At 41.4% G+C, this 19713-nt stretch overlaps 2 protein-coding genes across 18 annotated transcripts in view; one reads left to right on the forward strand and one right to left on the reverse strand.

The window, feature by feature from the left end:
* The first annotated feature begins 2443 nt into the window (after positions 1-2443).
* LOC135116133 (uncharacterized) lies at positions 2444-9548 on the forward strand. Of its 5 annotated transcripts, none has more exons than XM_064033339.1 (7): positions 2444-2549; positions 4516-5528; positions 5792-5921; positions 6521-6569; positions 8047-8194; positions 8954-9162; positions 9330-9548. In XM_064033339.1, exons 2-7 carry the CDS (start codon positions 5496-5498, stop codon positions 9454-9456), a joined length of 696 nt encoding a protein of 231 aa, XP_063889409.1. In that variant the 5' UTR covers positions 2444-2549; positions 4516-5495; the 3' UTR covers positions 9457-9548. The 5 variants fall into 5 exon arrangements, with proteins under 5 accessions (XP_063889409.1, XP_063889408.1, XP_063889406.1 ...); XM_064033338.1 differs by having other exon boundaries at positions 2516-2618; XM_064033336.1 differs by lacking the exon at positions 2444-2549 and adding an exon at positions 3609-3760.
* Positions 8750-19713, reverse strand: part of LOC135116134 (lymphocyte-specific helicase-like) — a 29297-nt gene continuing 18333 nt past the window's right edge. For 12 of the 13 annotated variants that reach the window (XM_064033342.1, XM_064033354.1, XM_064033353.1 and 9 more), the window contains 2 exons: positions 9871-10453; positions 8750-9084 (listed from right to left, as the gene is read on the reverse strand). The gene's annotated coding sequence lies outside the window, so the exon portion shown is untranslated. The remainder of the gene's footprint in view (positions 9085-9870; positions 10454-19713) is intronic. The other variant, XM_064033346.1, reaches the window with a different exon arrangement.

Genomic DNA, 19713 nt, shown 5'->3' on the forward strand with positions numbered 1-19713 from the left:
TAGGACGGTAGTTTGAGGGATTAGAACGGTCACCGTTTTTAGGAACAGATTGAATGTAGGCAAACTTCCAGCAAGAAGGAAAGGTAAATGTTGACAGACAGACAGCTGAAAGAGTTTGACTAGGCAAGGTGCAAGCGCGGAGGCACAGTTTCGGAGAACAATAGGAGGGACCCCATCAGGTCCGTAAGCCTTCCGAGGGTTTAGGCCAGCGAGGGCATGGAAAACATCATTGCGAAGAATTTTAATAGGTGGCATGAAGTAGTCAGAGGGTGGAGGAGAGGGAGGAACAAGCCCAGAATCGCCCAAGGTAGAGTTTTTAGCAAAGGTTTGAACGAAGAGTTCAGCTTTAGAAATAGATGTGATAGCAGAGGTGCCATCTGGTTGAAATAGAGGAGGGAAAGAAGAAGAAGCAAAGTTATTGGAGATATTTTTTGGCTAGATGCCAGAAGTCATGAGGGGAGTTAGATCTTGAAAGGTTTTGACATTTTCTGTTAATGAAGGAGTTTTTGGCTAGTTGGAGAACAGACTTGGCATGGTTCCGGGCAGAAATATAAAGTGCATGAGATTCTGGTGATGGAAGGCTTAAGTACCTTTTGTGGGCCACCTCTCTATCATGTATAGCATGAGAACAAGCTGTGTTGAACCAAGGTTTAGAAGGTTTAGGACGAGAAAAAGAGTGAGGAATGTACGCCTCCATGCCAGACACTATCATCTCTGTTATGCGCTCAGCACACAAAGACGGGTCTCTGACACGGAAGCATTACTCATTCCAAGGAAAATCAGCAAAATACCTCCTCAGGTCCCCCTAACTAGCAGAGGCAAAACGCCAGAGGCACCTTCGCTTAGGGGGATCCCGAGGAGGGATTGGAGCGATAGGACAAGATACAGATATGAGATTGTGATCAGAGGAGCCCAACGGAGAAGAAAGGGTGACAGCATAAGCAGAAGGATTAGAGGTCAGGAAAAGGTCAAGAATGTTGGGCGTATCTCCAAGACGGTCAGGAATACGAGTAGGGTGTTGCACCAATTGCTCTAGGTCGTGGAGGATAGCAAAGTTGTAGGCTAGTTCACCAGGATGGTCAGTGAAGGGAGAGGAAAGCCAAAGCTGGTGGTGAACATTGAAGTCTCCTTAACACAGACCCTCTATTAAGTACAGGCGTGGTCAAAAGTGTACCATTTTGCACTCATTTTCATTGTGTTTAACTTTTGCTCAATATGAAGTGTGGTCTGCTGACAGCCTCCTTACAGAATAGAGAACAGATAGTGTGTCGGTGGGTCAGAGGACTTAAAGACTGAGAAAATGTCAAAATGTTCGATGCAGTGAAAGTCAATAGAGAATGTTACTCGACTTTTGTCCATGCTTGTACTCGTATTGCTTTTTGTTCCGAGGCCTCATAACTCCGCTTCCCTCATTCCGCCGCATTCAATAACTGTTCCGCGTGCGTGCGTCAGCTGTGATGTGTTGCAGTTTTTCATCACCATATTTCACGAGCTCCGCGCCCCTTCAGACCTTGTGAAGCAATAATTTGTGTGAATTCTGACACACGCGATACCAAATTTATTGTCGGAAAAAACATGAGCTTGTAGCAACGCATCATCACCACCCCTACAAATTTACGTACATGCATACATACCTTCTCTGTTCAAAATTACACATTGAACTTAAGCTTCAACATTTAGTGACATTTATTAACTCAGAGGTTCTTAACTGAGCAAAAATATAAAGACACTAATAAGAGCAACGGCTACTTATTTTGCTGCCATTATCTTTCGAAATTAGAGCATGGACTTACGCTACAACATTCTATTAAACTCAGGAAGCCAAGGCAGTGGAAAGGTGAATGGCGTCATCAACCTTCATCAATTTCTCACGTGTGTTTAGCGTAGTACCTTATGGCATTTCCTTGGGACGACCTGTTCACCCTATGGTAACACGTTAATTATTCTATTTCATCCGCAGGAGCTGTGTTCGGAAATAGCGGTGATTTACATTTACTGAAAGAGGGAGAAAATATCACCTCGGAATGAGGAAGATTGTTCACTTATTCGCGGTCTAATTGTTCTTTAGCTGTGGTTAGGTTTGGCTGGTCAGGTCAGGAGTCTGTAGGCGTTGGTTGGACGCGAATACACAGTTATTGAGGTGATTAAAAGTACTCCTGTAAAATGCTACGTGGCATCATCAAAGCGAGGGAGGAGGGAGGAAGGGGGGGGAGCGAGCCCGAGCGACCTTGAAAACAGCTGAGAGATGATGCCACGTAGCATTTTACAGGAGTACTTTTAATCACCGCAATAATGTTGTATAATGCTTATCGGTAAATTGCATGCTTTTTAACACCTCCGTTGCTCCGTGTTACCTGCTGCCACCACCCCTCCCCAATCTCTCTCTCTCTCTCTCTCTCTCTCTCTCTCTCTCTCTCTCTCTCTCTCTCTCTTCGATTGCCACAAAGCATCACGCACTCATCCCTTCTCTCCGATGAGTGGTGACTGGCAATAAGCTTATCTCAACTGTGGATGAGTGCAATTGCGGGGAAGTCAGAGCTGCCTGGGTGGTGAGAGTCTTGTCAGGATGTCTTGCAGATTTGTATATTCTCAGAATATTCCCACTTGATGAATTCTTAGTAAGTGTGGGCACTTCCGGGGCTTGTGGGCAGAAGAGAAGCCTCAGCTCGGGTCATGGTGGACCTGGATGTAGGTAGTGGGTGTAGGACGATTTGGCCACGGATGATTTGCCCACGGACAATTTGGCCACGGGATGTCACCGTAGGACGTTTTGGCCACGGGAACTTCCCAAGGTGGACGTTTTGGCCATGAAACATATTTACTGTAATATATATTATATTTTGTATTATTTACATATTTTCACAATTATTATTAATATTCGTATTTATTATATTTTCACAATTATTATTAATATTCGTATTTATTATATTTTCTAAGTGAGACAGAAGTGAAGCTTCAATTTACAGGCGTTCATAATGTGTTATGGGATTGAGATTAAAAGAGTGAAGCTTCAGTTTACCTAACCTAACCTAACCTAACCTAACCTAACCTAACCTAAAAAATTATCAAGAATTGCAGACACGACTCCACAATCTTGTACTCGACCTGAACGAAGGCAAGAAGACCACTGGAGAATTCCTTCGTGGCATAAGTCATAACCTTAGAGGTGGTCAGCCAAATGTGTAGCCCTTTTAAATACATTCATGAATATTTTGTTCTTATTTTTAATTTTAAATAATTTTAGTACATTTTTAATAACAGAACAGATTAGAGAACTTTTTTGGATAATAAAACAGACTAAAGATTTTTTCCTTTACTTAATAAGCAAGCTACTAAGTGCAATAGATTCCTAGTATTTTCTCCCGTGGCCAAAATGTCCTACCCACCGTGGCCAAAACGTCCTAGGGTGACATCCCGTGGCCAAATCGTCCGTGGCCAAATCGTCCGTGGCCAAATTGTCCGGATTCCGTAGGTAGTAGCCAGTGGCGACTCGTCAATAGGGATTGCGAGACTGCAGCCCCCCAGTGGATTTCTAGGATTCACGAAAATAATGTTTATTTATGTTTGACTATCATTCACATGAAAACACCAGTTTTCATATGTTTATATGGAAAAAAAATACTGCAAAACAGTGAGGAAGTACGGAAATTATTTACTATTTAATGATACCAAAGCGGGGAGAAATGGGGAGAGACTTCCCAGGCATAATGGCGAGTGTGGACTGCATCCAGCGCAGTCTTGTCTCGGTTGTTGTGGCTAGGTGAGTGTTCTTGCGTTGGTCTTATTTTCGATCGTGTTTTTCAGTTTGTCAGTGATGGAGAGGCTAAATGCACTTGCCATGATTTCAATAGAGAAGATTTCTATGAATAATATGCCAGGTTTAAATGAAAAAGTTATTGATCTGTTTGGACAAAACAGAAACAGGAGAATGGACTTCCTTTTCAAATAGCCTAAGCTAGCACTAAGGAAGTCAAGCATTTACTGTTAGAATAAGACCTAAAGAATTAAATAATTATCTGTTTATCTTTATAATCTATCAATCAATGGTATGTTAGACAATAACAATAAAAGCATTTAAGATTTTATTTGTCTGAATGTGAGACAGCCCCCCCCATCAGTAACAGTCACGAGCCGCCACTGGTAGTAGCTGTGGTACGGTGTGAAAGCTGGTGGTTTTGGTTGTGGGACATTGAGGTGTCACAGCCTGATTAACTGATACGAACCTGTTATTGCTAATATAAGCACTGTGAATCCCTTTCACTGTGGTTTGCTGCTATCACAGTTATCCCAATATATTACTGAGCTGCCTTATGAGAAAGTTTGGTGCTCTTGAGTACAACTTTATCATGGTCATCTGCTTGTGGGGAGTTCTTAAGAACTGGCATAAGGATAACATAAATGCATCAATCTTGACTAGCTAAATTCTCACTATGCTTATTATGTTCTAAAACTATAATTGTCATATAATATCAGTGTTATTGCATAGGTTAATTTGAGTGAGTCTCGGGTTTACAGTCCAGTTCCCCTGCTGATGAAAGTTGCATCCCATCTGAGTACAACACTCCACCACAGCCATTGCCACCACCACCTGCTATCTCCATCTCCACTGCCACCACCGTGCCAGCCAGGCCAGAGGCATGGGATCCTAATGTTCAAGATAAGTGATTCCACTATCTGTGGCCTGGCCATGAACACTGTAGCCATAAGTTCTGCACATCATAAAAGGCAGTTAAAAGGATGTATTTTATCCCACAATGAAACAAGAATTTCAGGCTGATGTAGAATGATAGATTGACAATACCTTAAATAGTAATTTAATTCAGACTGATTTAATTCAGATTATGGTAATCTTTTGATCAAAGCAAAGTTCAAATAAAATTTTACCAAGTTGTGATTAGTAAGAACCAAGTCCAGTTTTTGGCAGTGTTTATTATAATTAATTGTTTTTGATGATTATAACTGTACACACTCCATTGAGCAGATGACCACAGCTTGTAACTGTGGATGCTTACAGCCTGGTGAGGACTTTACTGCAGATCACCGTGTTATGTAGAGGATCTTTTAATTTTACACTTGCAACTATTAGAGCTGCCTGCTGCTGACTGTCGATTATGAAATTCTCTCTCTCTCTCTCTCTCTCTCTCTCTCTCTCTCTCTCTCTCTCTCTCTCTCTCTCTCTCTCTCTCTCTCTCTCTCTCTCTCTCTCTCTCTCTCTCTCTCTCTCTCTTCATCTGGCACCACTACCATTGTTATTTATCATGTGTTACAAAGGATATGTTGTGGGTCACATCCATATGCCTGTTATAGATGATGGAAATAATTTATTGTGTGTGTCACCAAATTTGGGAGCAGTAGAACATATCCGCTATCAGTGCAAGAAGTTACTGATGTAGATCCTTGCAAATCAGGAATTGCTTATGATTTCATGATGTAAATATTTATGCTTGGAAATTGATCAACACATCTCTTTATTTTCAGGTCTAGATTCAGAAGCAATGAAGATGAACCCAGGAGTGCCCCCTTATATGGTAAATAAATTTCATGAAGATATTTATTTACTTATTTATTTTTCTATCCTGTCAAAAAAAAAAAAAATCACAAACACCACATTAAGGAGGGGATGACAAAAGATTACACCTCTATATATTTTATATTATTTTTACATAAGTAATTTGAAGGGAACTGCATCCAGTTGCCATATATGTATTTATCTTTTTATTCAATCTCACCAAAAGTATATAGGTTTGATCTTCGTTTCTGTTGAACTAAATAATTGTAAATGTATTGTCAGGTGTACCACATACCCATGATGTATGGAGGGTTTGGGGACTACAGCTACAACCCTCACTGGGTCTGTAGCATTCCTGTGATGCCTTCCCCTGCTACAGTAGAGGAGGGCAAGCAGACACCCTTGATGCCAGGTTAGATACGTTGTGTTGATCATTTTCAACTTCAGTAGTATATTTTCACCTGACAGCTTTTTTTTATTTCAGATATATATGATATCACTTACTCTTCTACTAACTTTTTGAAGGCTGTGTAAGTTGAAAGGATAATTGTTTTTGAAGTGTATAATTACATTAAACCTTTATTTTTGTGTAATGACTAATCATAGATGAGGAAGAGCACATCACAATATCCAAAAGTTGCCATATCTGTGGATTCATTCTCATATTTTGCTTTCAACATCATGAAACTGATGTACTGAATACAAATAAATTAATTATACCCATGAACAAAAGAAAAATATCTGTCAGAGTGAGTGCCAGACACATGATGTAAAGCCACGGTAAGCCTGCAGCATGAGGCACCGATAATATTTTGATTACCTTATATTGCCACTTTTTTATTCGATGCAATTCACTATGTTACACTTTTATGGATTATTATATCTAAACTAAGTTATGTCAAACTTTTGTTCTCTGTACCTTGTTATACAGTGAAGAATCAACATCACTGCTTGCTCATAGATGAGATAAGAGTTGAATATTTCTAATGTTACTTTCTGGAATATATGCAGGAACAGATGGGTATCAGCAGATGGTGGCTGTTGGGGGCTGGGGACAGGGGTAAGTGGGTGATATGCCTCCCCAGTCGGTGCTCTGCCCACCTTCTGCAGCGAAAGGTTATCCTCCTTTGCTGCGAGAGCCGCCGCTCCCTTTTGTGAGTTGGATTAACAGCGTTTGAGTGTTGGAATAGTGTGTCAAGGTATGGGGATGTTGCTTCAAAACTTCATCAGTGTGTGCCACCTGCTTTATTTGGGTCATTATTTTTCTCTGAGTGATGGTATCTCTTATGAATTTTTATTTCTTATCTCCACCTCTATATCTTTGTTTTGAGCAGAAAATAGAGATGTGGTGATGGTGGTAAGTGGTTAATTGTTTTTATTTTGCTTCTCCACTTCATTGGGCACTGTGAATTAACACCAAGGTAGAATTTAACACTTAAAAGATTCCACTACTGTCCCATGTCTTGCTTTTTTTATTATATTGAAAGAGAAAGGAGAGAAAATTTGGCTCCTTTTTTTTGTGCACTGCATTGCAGCTCTTACAAATTTTTATAATGCGGAAAAAATTATATATGGATTTTTTTTTTTTTGTTAAGGAGGGGAAGTAGTGAGTGAGATTTATCTAAAGAAAGGAAGTTTGACAGGAGTTAGTATTGTATTTTAATGAGTAGGAAGCAAAAATATTGGTAATAATAAAAGAACAAAACCATCAGTCAGATTTGGATAGTAGTCTATTAAAAGAAATAAGATAATGGTTTATAAACATTATCTTGCCAGCTCGTAATTAGGAAAAATTTTGAAAAGCAAGATTATAGAAACATAATGTGTGATGATGATATCTTTTAATGATTTTCTTACATGGTTTTTGGTGTGAGATTAACAACCCCTGCTCTATATTAAGAATTTGCATGTTTCTCTAACACTGATATACTGATAATTCCATCACAATAAAAGGAAGATAATTCTTGAAAAAAACTGCAAATTTTTGTGTTTAAAGTTATTTCCTCAAACTTTCTTGAGGGCATGGGCAGAGTAGAAGACTTCTTACATGCTCTTGTCAATTTATTCTCTATTCCAGTCACCTTTCTCTCTCTCTCATTAACTATATTCGGTTTTATTAAACAGTATGTGATAAAGTATTATTTATCTTGTACTCTATATAGACATACAAAATCAGTTACCTAATTTGAATTGCAAGAATTTATCCTGTTGACTTTACTCCTGGGACTTCACATGGTCTTGCCCACCTCAGAAGAGGCAGGAAGGAGTTCAGTAACTGAGATGTTCCATAATGATAAAGTACTTAGTCAGGAGCAAGTGAAGACCTGTTATGACCACTTTTTAAAAAGAATAAGCAAGATAAAGGATTTTTAAATTGATAATTTGGTCCATCAGTATATATTTCATTAATAAACATGATATGCTAGCCTGCTAACACACATGTTGACCACTCCTATATAAATACTGATAGCCTTATGAATATCTTGTGCAAATGAAGAAATGAGTCCAAGATGATGTCAATGATTACCTGTGTACAGCAACCTGAGGGCAGAGACGGAGGGAAAGATGGCCCACCTTTCCACCACCATCACCCATGGGGCCGGGGCCGTGGTGGACCCCATCACCAAGGGAGGCACCACTATGTTGCACATCAGTACTCAAATAATCATGGCAACAACTTTCATGGTAAGCTAGAACAAGTTTCTCTCTCTCTCTCTCTCTCTCATTTAGATTACATTCTATATACATATAGCTAAGGGGTGAAGTGGTGAAGGAATAATTACTCTTGGCTTACTGATGAGATGACCCAAGTTTGAATTCTGAGCCAGATAAAGACTATTTCGACTTGGGAATATGTACAGGATTTAAAACTCGGTTATTTTGAAAGTCAGAAGCCCTGCTTTCAGTCCTAACAAGACACTTTGAGCCAGTGTGGTATGGTATTTGGCTTGATCCTTGTCAGTGAATAGGGGAGGCCTTATCCTGTAGTGAAGTGAAAAATCCAACAGCCCTACATTCTTGAGGGAGTGTGGAACTTACAGGTGGAAAGCAAAGTGATAATTTTTCCCTTGCTTTGTACTGTATCTCTTCCTCTACCTCCTTCACTTTCCTCTTCCCTGCTCTTTCTTTTTTCAACCAAGTTCATTATACAAACATGCTAAAGTGGTGTGAATTTTTTTTTTTCCCCTTCTATCACTACACACACACACACACACACAAGTGGATAAATGTACAGGTATATTAATGGCAGGCAATTTAATACAAGTAAAATACAGACTTATGCTTCATTAGAAGTCAAAATGTAAGATAAACAAAAGAGGTGAAGAAAAATAGAGGATGATAGTGATCAAATTAAAGGATTAGGGAAACTCTCTCTCTCTCTCTCTCTCTCTCTCTCTCTGTCCCTGATCTCATTAAGTGATCTCAGCAAGTGTTTCCCAACAGCATGTCATTGAAAATCTGGACCTGTCCGGGCTGGTGAAGGACACTCATTGGCAGTGGGTGGCAGTGACAGACTCTAGAGCAGTACATCCTGCAGGACTGGGCCATGAGGCCACTGAAGGACACCGCTCATTCTGCAGGAAGAGAGTGGCTGTAAGGAGCAGTACAGGAGCCCAGAGAAGGAATGTTGTGTGGGGGAGAGAGAGAGAGAGGTTATTTTTTTTTTATTTCTGTATTTTTTTTTTTTTCCTATATCTTCTATCCTGCTTTTTTCTGTTATTCTGTTAGAAATGTTTTTTTCAGCTTTTCTTGTTCTTTTTTGTTTCTTCTACCTCTATTTATTTATATTCTTTTCTGATGGAAGATACATTATGTTCAGTGTGTGCCAAGGTGACACCACTCTCCACCTCAGCTGGGAACATCACCTGCAACACCCTCTCATCCCAGCCTCACCTAACAGCCATCAGTCATCAACTGCTGCCTTGTATATAATAGTTTTCATATAACCTTCTGTCTTCTGTATCTTGAAGTGAGTAAAGAAAAAAAAAATGGAGTTGATGTGGTTGGTCATTGTCCTTGGGGAAAAAAAATGGAAAAAAAAAAGACGAGTTGATGTGGTTGGTCAGCAGTGAAGGAACGATGACCTATGACGTAAGTCTATATATAGACCAAGTTTAAGATGCAATTTCCACATAGAGGTCCCGGGTCAGGGTGTCTATAGAATTCTGACCCTCCCTGACTGAAGGGAGAGATGTGGCCTCTTATGTGCAAATCACAGCTTAGACTCTGACCAGGTCCTTCCTTCACTGCTGGGGGAAATTGAAACCAACCACATCAACTCTTTTTTTGAGCTTAAGGCAGATTACAACAAAATTTTTATTCTTTCAACATGACAAGCAGTTTCTGAAGTTTGCACATGCCTTTCCATGCAGAAAAAAGGTTGCTGGATGCTGGAATTGAGAGTTTCCCAGCCTCAGGACAGCAACACCACTAGACCACCGCCCACAAGTGTTGGGCTGATGTGTAGCTCAGGTTCTGCAACATTCAGCAAAGGCCACCCACTTCTCCACTTCTATCAGGACTCCACTTGCACTTTGAAGACAGTGTTGACAGAGCTGAACAGAGCTGCATCATTTTCACTCTATGATGGCCCAATTCAGTCATAACACTTCACTTGAGGACAGTTGACTGGCACCAGGGTTTGTCCTCCACTCCATCCATGACGAATGAAGACCCAATTCTGCCGAGACTCTGTTGGGTTGACCAGCACCAGGTTTCACCATCCACTCCATCTCCTTCAGCACGGCTTCAACTCCTGCCAGTCCATTGCTCTCCACTCCTACACTGATCACCTGCTGGTCCCTCCTGACTCCCCAGGCTTCAAGGGACTGGTGGGCAGGGCTGCAGCATGAATTAACTGTCAAGACATGGGTGAGGTGGGGTGGCCTAAGCTTTCTTGCATCAAGGCAGCAGCAGGCAGTCTTTCACTCTCCTGCATAAATCCTGCAAGCAAATAGTTCTTAGTGATACACTCTGGATAACCTTCTGTAGCTACAGAACCTATACATGATCAAAACAGTATTTTTTTTATGTAGAAGGGACATTGGCCAAGGGCAACAAAAATCCAATAAATAAAAAAAGCCCAATGAGATGCCAGTCCCAGAAAAGGGTCCAAAGCAGTGGTCAAAAACTGAAGGATAAGTTTCTCGAAACCCTCTTGAAGGAATTCAAGTCATAGGAAGGTGGAAATACTGAAGCAGGCAAGGAGTTCCAGAGTTTATCAGAGAAAGGGATGAACGATTGAGAATACTGGTTAACTCTTGCAATAGAGAGGTGGACAGAATAGGGGAGGAGGGGAGGCATTCAGTTAGCAAGATCAGAAGAGCAGTTAGCATGAAAATAGTGGAAGAAGACAGCTAGAGATGCAACACTGTGGTGATGAGAGAGAGGCTGAAGACAGTCAGTCAGAGGAGAGGAGTTGATGAGACGAAAAGCTTTTGATTCCACCCTGTCTAGAAGAGTGGTATGAGTGGAACCTCCTCCCCCAGACATGTGAAGCATACTCCATACATGGATGGATAAGGCCCTTGTAGAGTTAGCAGCTGGGTAGGGGGAGAGAGGGTGAGAAAAACTGGCAGAGATGTCCCAGAACACCTAACTTCTTAGAAGCTGTTTTGGCTAGAGATGAGATGTGAAGTTTCTAGTTCAGATTATAAGTAAAGGACTGACCGAGGATGTTCAGTGCAGAAGAGGGGGACAGTTGAGTATCACTGAAGAAGACAACCTTCCAGTTGTCTGGAAGGTTGTGTTGAGGATACAAGTAATTTTCTCATGGTATTTAATCTGGAAATAACTAGGTAATTCATAAGATAAATACATTTGTGTTTAGATAAGAAATGGGTGTGCATGTATATGGGGACTTGATATAAGTATTTAAATACATAAAACAAACTAATGAAGATCATATATGTAATTTTCTCATGGTAAGTAATCAGAAAATAACTAGGTAATTCATAAGTTATTTTTGTGTTTAGATGAGAAATGTGTGTGTGTGTGTGTGTGTGTGTGTGTGTGTGTGTGTGTGTGTGTGTGTGTGTATGGGGGCATGATAGAAGTATTTAAATAGATAAAACAAACTAATAAAGTTAATATAAGTAATTTTCTCACAGTAAGTAATCAGAAAATAACTCTAGGTAATTCATAAGCTAATTACATTTGTGTTTAGATAAGGAATGGGTGTGTGTGCACGTGGAAAGTTGATAGAAGTATTTAAATGAACAAAATAAATGAGGGTGATGTAAGTAATTTCCTCATGGTAAGTAATCAGAAAATAACTAGGTAATTGATAAGCTAAATTCATTTGTGTTCAGATAAGGGATCGGTGTGTGTGTGTGTGTGTGTGTGTGTGTGTGTGTGTGTGTGGGGACTTGATAGAAACATTTAAATGAATAAAACAAACTAATAAAGGTGGTATAAGTAATTTTCTCACAGTAACTAATAAAAAAATAACTAGGTAATTCATAAGCTAATTACATTTATGTTTAGATAAGAAATGGGTGTGTAAAAGTAAAGGACAGACTGAGGATGTTCAGTGTAGAAGAGGGGGGCAGTTGAGTGTCACTGAAGAAGAGGGGATAGTTGTCTGGAAGGTTGTGCAGGGTGGTTTCACCAGCGTAGGAGTGGATAGGACAAGAAGTTTGGTTTAGAAGGTCATTGATGATTAATAAGAAGAGAGTGGATGACAGGACAAAACACTGAGGAACACCACTGTTAATAGATTTAGGAGAACAGTGACTGTCTACCACAGCAGCAACAGAATGGTCAGAAAAGAAACTTGAGATGAAATTACAGAGAAAAGGTAGAAGTCGTAGGAGGGTAGTTTGGAAATCAAAGCTTTGTGCAAGACTCTATCAAAAGCTTTTGATATGTCCAAGGCAACAGCAAAAGTTTCACCAAAATCTCTAAAAGAGGATGGCCAAGACTCGGTAAGGAAAGCCAGAAGATCACCAGTAGAGCGGCCTTGATGGAACCCATACTGGCGATCAGATAGAAGGCTGTGAAGTGACATGTTTAAGAATCTTCCTGTTGAGGATAGATTCAAAAACTTAGATAAGCAGGAAATTAAAGCAATAGGATGGTAGTTTGAGGGATTAGAACAGTCACCCTTTTCAGGAACAAGTTGAATGTAGGCAAACTTCCAGCAAGAAGGAAAGGTAGATGTTGACTGACAGAGCTGAAAGAGATTGACTAGGCAAGGTGCAAGCACGGAAGCACAGTTTCGGAGAACAATAGGAGGGACCCCATCAGGTCCATAAGCCTTCCAATGGTTTAGGCCAGCGAGGGCATGGAAAACATCATTATGAAGAATTTTAATAGGTAGCATGAAGTAGTCAAGAGGGTGGAGGAGAGGGAGGAACAAGCCCAGAATCGTCCAAGGTAGGCCAGCGAGGGCATGGAAAACATTATTATGAAGAATTTTAATAGGTAGCATGAAGTAGTCAAGAGGGTGGAGGAGAGGGAGGAACAAGCCCAGAATCGTCCAAGGTAGAGTTTTTAGCAAAGGTTTGGGCAAAGAGTTCAGCTTTAGAAATAGATGTGATAGCAGTGGTGCCACCTGGTTGAAATAGAGGAGGGAAAAAAAGAAGAAGCAAAGTTATTGGAGATTTTTGGGCTAGATGCCAGAAGTCACAAGGGGAGTTAGATCTTAAAAGATTTTGACACTTTCTGTTAATGAAGGATTTTTTGGCTAGTTGGAGAACAGACTTAGCATGGTCCCAGGCAGAAATATAAAGTGCACGAGATTCTGGTGATGGACGGCTTAAGTACCTTTTGTGGGTTACCTCTCTATCATATATAGCACAAGAACGGGGTTTGGAAGGTTTAGGTTGAGAAAAAGAGTGAGGAATGTATGCCTCCATGCCAAACACTATCACCTTTGTTATGCACTCAGTATACAAAGACGGGTCTCTGACACGGAAGCAGTAGTCATTCCAAGGAAAATCAGCAAAATACCTCCTCAGGCCCCCTCAACTAGCAGAGGCAAAACGCCAGAGGCACCTTCGCTTAGGGGGATCCTGAGGAGGAACGGGAGTGATAGGACAAGATACAGATATGAGATTGTGGTTGGAGGAGCCCAACAGAGAAGAAAGAGTGACAGCATAAGCAGGATTAGAGGTCAGGAAAAAGTCAAGAATGTTGGGTGTATCTCCAAGAGTCAGGAATACAAGTAGGGTGTTGCACCAATTGCTCTAGGTCATGGAGGATAGGAAAGTTGAAGGCTAGTTCACCAGGATGGTCAGTGAAGGGAGAGGAAAGCCAAAGCTGGTGGTGAACACTGAAGTCTCCAAGAATGGAGATCTTTGCAAAAGGGAAGAGAGTCACAATGTGCTCCACTTTGGAAGTTAAGTATTCAAAGAATTTGGTAAGAGTGTTTTGTATGTAGAAAAGGATGATAGATTGTTGGGAAATGATGTTATGGGTGTGGTAGAGAGCATGTTTGATGTAGGAAAGGATGTGTGCTTGTAGTGGGGATGTTCACATGTAGGAAAATGGTGTAGAAGTGTTGTGTTGGTGAGTAGGGGACAGTAGTGGGTGTAGGTAAGAAGTGGGGAGAGAAAGAAGATTAGTTATTATTATTATTATTAATTTTACTTATTTATCTTATGTCTGGTTTACATGTGTGTGTGTGTGTGTGTGTGTGTGTGTGTGTGTGTGTGTTCAAATCTCCTCTTACTGTCTAATTATTTTGTTTATCTATATATGTATCTATGTTTGTAATCTGGCTTTCTATTTATTCACCTGTTTGTTTATATTATATATTTATTTGTCTTTCTTTTTTTCCATCTATCTATCTATCGCACTGTACTTACCAACCTGTTTTGTCTGTCTGTGTCAATATGTCTACTGATTTCTACACTAGCTAACCTATCTATCTATTTATCTATCTATCTATCTGTCTGTCTATCTATCTATCTATCTACCTATCTGTCTGTCTGTATATCTATCTGTCTATCTCCCTATCTATCTGTCTATCTATGCAAGACTGATGTTTTTTCATGTGTCTGTGTTTGTCTTTTAAATACTTTTTGTTATTGGTGAGATTGTTAAGTTATTTGTAGTTCATGTAATTCACCATAACACTTACTAGTTATCATTATTGTTACTATAATAATTCTACAATTTCATAGTTTTCCATCAGACTTATTACTTAATTTTTACAGCAAGTTAATAAAAATGAGTTAAACGAGGCCTCGAAGGATTTTTAAGAATTCTTTGTTTGTTGTTATTGCAATAGATTGTTCTTGTATCATATCATCAGAACTTAACTACACTACTTCATTCCATCTATGTATTATGACTATATAAACTAGACTGCACATATTTTCTTAAACAATTCTCATGCATTTTTTTTCATTTTAGCATGTGCACAGTGAACAGAAAATAGGAGTACACATTTTTTTCACAGCCACTCAAAAATGCCACACACATCACACACAAATTGTGCACTTCACATTCACTTCTTACCTCAACACCTATACATATAATTTTAGATGCAGCAAATATCTTTACATCTCCTTTACCCTTCAACAAATATTTCAGCAGGAAGAATCTACAAACTGTACTGTTTTGGTGCTTTGGTATATATATAGATAGACAGATAGACAGATAGATAGATAGATAAATAGATAGATAATGTGTGTGTGTGTGTGTGTGTGTGTGTGTGTGTGTGTGTGTGTGTGTGTGTTGTGGTGCTTTGTTATATAGATAGATAGATAGACAGTGTGTGTGTGTGTGTGTGTGTGTGTGTGTTGTAGTGCTTTGGTATATACATAGATAGACAGATAGATAGATAGATAGATAGATAGATAGATAGTGTGTGTGTGTGTGTTGTGGTGCTTTGTTATATACATAGATAGACAGATAGATTGATAGACAGATAGATACATAGATAGATAGATAGATAGATAGATAGATAGTAATAATAATAATAATAATAATAAACGGTTTATTATTTAGGCAGTTAACAAACTGAAAATGTACAGAGGGGGTGGGGAAATACTTAACATTAATCCTAAAGGTAAGTCTAATCTAGAAGGGACTACTGATTGATGGCTCGCACCAGATAGTGTGTGTGTGTGTGTGTGTGTGTGTGTGTGTGTGTTGTGGTGCTTTGGTATATACATAGATAGATAGATAGAGTGAGATAGATAGATAGATAGTGTGTGTGTGTGTGTGTGTGTGTGTGTGTGTGTGTGTGTGTGTTTTCGTGTGTTTGTAAGGATATGTAGATAGGTAGATAGATAGAATAGTGTGCGTGTGTGAGAAAAAAAAGGCTTGCTAATCCTCTCCCAGAAAATAAACAAATAAATAAATAAATAAATAAATAAAAAATAAGGAATAAAAAAGTGTTTTTAAGAGTCTGTATTTGTGGTCTTAAATAAATATATCAAACTCTTTCTTGTTTATTTGTAATGTAAAACACTTTCATTAAATTCGTGTGCTGATGTTTAATTTTTTTTTTTTTCCTAGTAATGTTACCGCCAAGCGGGTGAAAGTTGTTGTGCAAGCGAGTTTGTCAATGAGGACGGAAAGGAGCTGGAGGTGAGGGCAAGGACAAAGACAAGGCCTAAGTCAGCGAATTTCTTGTACGGTCGGTGTTGAGGTAGTGTTGATGTAAGGAGATGAAGGATGCTTGTTATGACATGAGGCTAAGATGAGGCCGGCCTTATCGCTGTCGCTAATGGATAACGATGGACAGGGTAGGAACCCAGGCAGTAACTGAGGACGATAGGGACACTTTGCTGAGGACACTCATGCAGGGAGGGCGTGTATCGGTGCAGAGAGAGAAGTAGATAGACCTACCTAGAGCACCTGTCAGAAAGGGCGTGCGCATTACTTAACGATTACCTCAAGACCCAAACACGTAAGTGTAACAACTGTCTGTGTAAGAATACATTATCCTATAAGTAACGTGCAGAATCATACCTGTATTACACAAATTATTCATACAGAATATTGTCTATGATCATTAATGTATGTCTTCAGGTTTTGACCAAATTCAAGTGGATCCAACTGGATTCAATCAGATACAATAAATGATTCGTGTCATCGTGTGGGTCTGAATCAACATTCGCCGCCTGCAGGCGGAAGTCAAAACGTACTTTGACGCACGCTTGAGGTAGACAGTGCTGTGTGACCTGAGAAGGCAACCTGGAAGCAGCATCAACGCCGGACACACGGAGTGGACGTCACCCCTGGCAGCAGACATCACAAGAAGAGATGAAAGGTCCCCAACCAGGACTGGGTAGTGTGCGTGTTCATTCGTGTTTGTGGTGACGCACGGAGCGGCAGGCAGCAAGCCTGCCCGTGGGAAAGCTGGGGTAGAGAGTGTGTTCCTTCATGTGTTGGCAGTGGCGCACGGAACGACGGGCAGTCACCCTACTCCTTGGAGGAATGGGTAAGGAGTGTGTGTTCGTTCGTGCGTTAGCGGTAGCCATGGAGCAGCGGACGTCCTCCCTACTACTCCGAGGACTGGGTAGGGAGTGTGTTCATTTGTGCGTTGGCGGCGACGCACGGAGCAGCGGACGGCCTCCCTGCTCCTCCAAGGACTGGGTGGGGAGTGTGTGTTTGTTCGTGTGTTGGCGGTGACGCACGGAGTGGCGGATGGCCAACCTGCTCCTCCAAGGACCTGGGGAGGAAGGGTGTGTTCGCTCGAGTGTTAGCGGTGGCTCATGGAGCGGCGGGAGGCAAGCCCGGCCCTCCAAGGTTGAGGTAAAGTGTGTGTTCGTTTGGGTGTTGACTGTAGCTCACGGTGACCCACAGAGCCACTGACGGGCTTCTCACTCCCTCCAATACCAGAGGGAGAGGACCTGCTTTGGACTCAGATGTGGGGGCAGGAGCGAATTATTGCGTGAAGAGGACCTGGTTTGGACCCAGACGCGGGCAGGAGCGAATTATTGCATGAAGAGGACCTGCTTTGGACCCAGACAGGGGGCAGGAGCGAATTATTGTGTAAAGAGGACCTGTTATGACCCTGACGGGGACACGAGCGAATTATTGCAAAAAAAAAAAAAAAAAAAAAAAAAAAAAAAAAAAAAAAAAAAAAAAAAAAGTTCAAGGACTGAGTGTTGCTGAAACAACCACCAGAGACTGAGTTTGTTTGCTTGCAGAGGCAAGCACCAGGGACTGAGGTTGTTTGCTTGTAGAGGCGAGCACCAGGGACTGGGTTTGTTTGCTTGCAGAGGAAGCACCAAAGACTGAGTTTGTTCGCTTGCAGAGGCAAGCACCAGGGACTGAGGTCATTTGCTTGCAGAGGCAACCACCAGGGACTGTGTTTGCTTACAGAGGCAACCAGGGACTGAGTTTGTTTGCTTGCAGAGGCAACCAGAACTGAGTTTATATACTTACAGAGGCTACCACCAGAGACAGTTTGCTTGCAGAGGCTACTACCAAGGACAGAGGTTGTATACTTACTGAAGCAACCACCAGAAACTGAGTTACTGAGTTTGTTTGCTTACAGAGGCAACCACCAGAGACTGAGCTTGTTTGCTTGCAGAGGCAACCACCAAAGACTGAGTTTGTTTGCTTGCTGAGGCAACCAGAACTGAGTTTGTATACTTACAGAGGCTAACACCAGAGACTGAGTTTGTTTGCTTGCAGAGGCTACCACCAAGGACAGAGGTTGTATGCTTACTGAGGCTACCACCAGGGACTAAGGTTGTTTGCTTGCTGAGGCTACCACCAGGGACTGAGGCTGTTTGCTGGCTGAGGCTATCACCAGGGACTGAGTTTGTACGCTTATACCAGGGAACGAGTTTGTATGCTTGCAGAGGTCAGACACTATCAGGAAGAAAGCTTGTGTGCTGGCAGACACCAGACACCAATAGGAACGGAGTTTGTGTACTTGCAGGGATCAAACATTATCAAGGAGTAAGCTGGTGTGCTTACAAAGACCAGACACCACCAGAGAGTGAGCTTGTGTGCTTGTAGGGAGCAGACACCCTCAGCGACTGAGCTCGTGTGCTTGCAGGGAGCAGATACAATCAGGAAGTGAGCTTGTGTGCTTGCAGGGATCAGGCTCCATCAGGGAGTGCATTTGTATGCATGCATAGGCTAGACACCACCACAGGGTGAGCTTGTGTGCTTGCAGGCATCAGACACCATCAGGGAGCGAGCTTGTGTGTGTGCTTGCAGGGATCAGACACCATCAGGGAGTAAGATTGTGTGCTTATAGAGACCAGAATTCATCAGGAAGTGAGCTTGTGTACTTGCAGGGATCAAGACACCACCAGAGGTGGTTAGACACCACCAGAGGGTGAGTTCGTGTGCTTGCAGAGGCTAAATACTACCAGGGAGTGATTTATGTGCTTATGGCTGTGTGCTTACAGAGGACAGAGGCGAGATGCTATCATTGGTTGCCTGCAACAACGCTCAAGCGAGGGGTTTGAGTGTCTTGGGATCAGACACCTTGCATGAACAAGAGAGGAAGCAAGGTCACTCCAGATGGATTCTTAATTCTTGGAGCCGAACTGGACGTAGTAGACCAGGGGGAGGACAAGGATTCTTCAATGCTTGCATGTGAACACCGAGTCACGGGAACTTCACCAGGGGGAGCACATCGTAAGAAGAAAGACCACTAGAGATCCTGACATCTTTGAATGCTAACCTTTAAAACTCTGTGGTCACAGTTATGTCGTTATGCACATCAGCCTGAGGACTGACACGGTGGTAATGAACAAAGAACCTCCATGAACTGAGAACTGGTGTGATGCTGAGGGTATGAAACTCGTTCTTGACCAGAGATGAGGGTGAAACCTGTCGTAAATGTAACATACTGACGGAGTTGGAAACATGTCCAAGCTTTCCTAACCGATGCCCAGTGACCACCGTGTGGTTGCAGATATCGCCAGTCGGTACTGTACATAATGATGCCTCGCCAGTGGTGTGAATGACTACGTTACAGAGTTTTTCCCCTGCAGCTTGAACCCAAACGTAAATGTCGGGGTTTTTACACTCATTAACGTAATTGCTTTCCCACCATGTGCCGTTGTCTAGTTCAGGTATTGATCACATTCAATTGTTAGTCAGTTGATCAGGTGAAGAGACTTATCTGCTATGGAGAAAGACCATGTGCACAACTCTAACTCATTCACTCCTGAGAAAAGGGCCAACGGTTACGAACTCTGTTGGGTGACGCTGGGACTAAGTGAGTTTACGTAATATGTGAATTTCAAGCGAAGCCCGACAAGGGGAGTGTTACCGCC

This window comes from Scylla paramamosain, chromosome 30, assembly GCF_035594125.1.
Source record: "Scylla paramamosain isolate STU-SP2022 chromosome 30, ASM3559412v1, whole genome shotgun sequence".
Taxonomy (NCBI): domain Eukaryota; kingdom Metazoa; phylum Arthropoda; class Malacostraca; order Decapoda; family Portunidae; genus Scylla; species Scylla paramamosain.

What these genes read in the sequence shown, in the direction of transcription:
- LOC135116133 (XM_064033339.1), top strand. Translation starts at nt 5,496, where the DNA reads ATGAAGATGAACCCAGGAGTGCCCCCTTATATG. An exon ending in CAGGAGTGCCCCCTTATATG is followed by an intron (nt 5,529 to 5,791) that starts GTAAATAAATTT and finishes ATGTATTGTCAG; the next exon opens with GTGTACCACATACCCATGAT. An exon ending in TGGGGGAGAGAGAGAGAGAG is followed by an intron (nt 9,163 to 9,329) that starts GTTATTTTTTTT and finishes CATTATGTTCAG; the next exon opens with TGTGTGCCAAGGTGACACCA.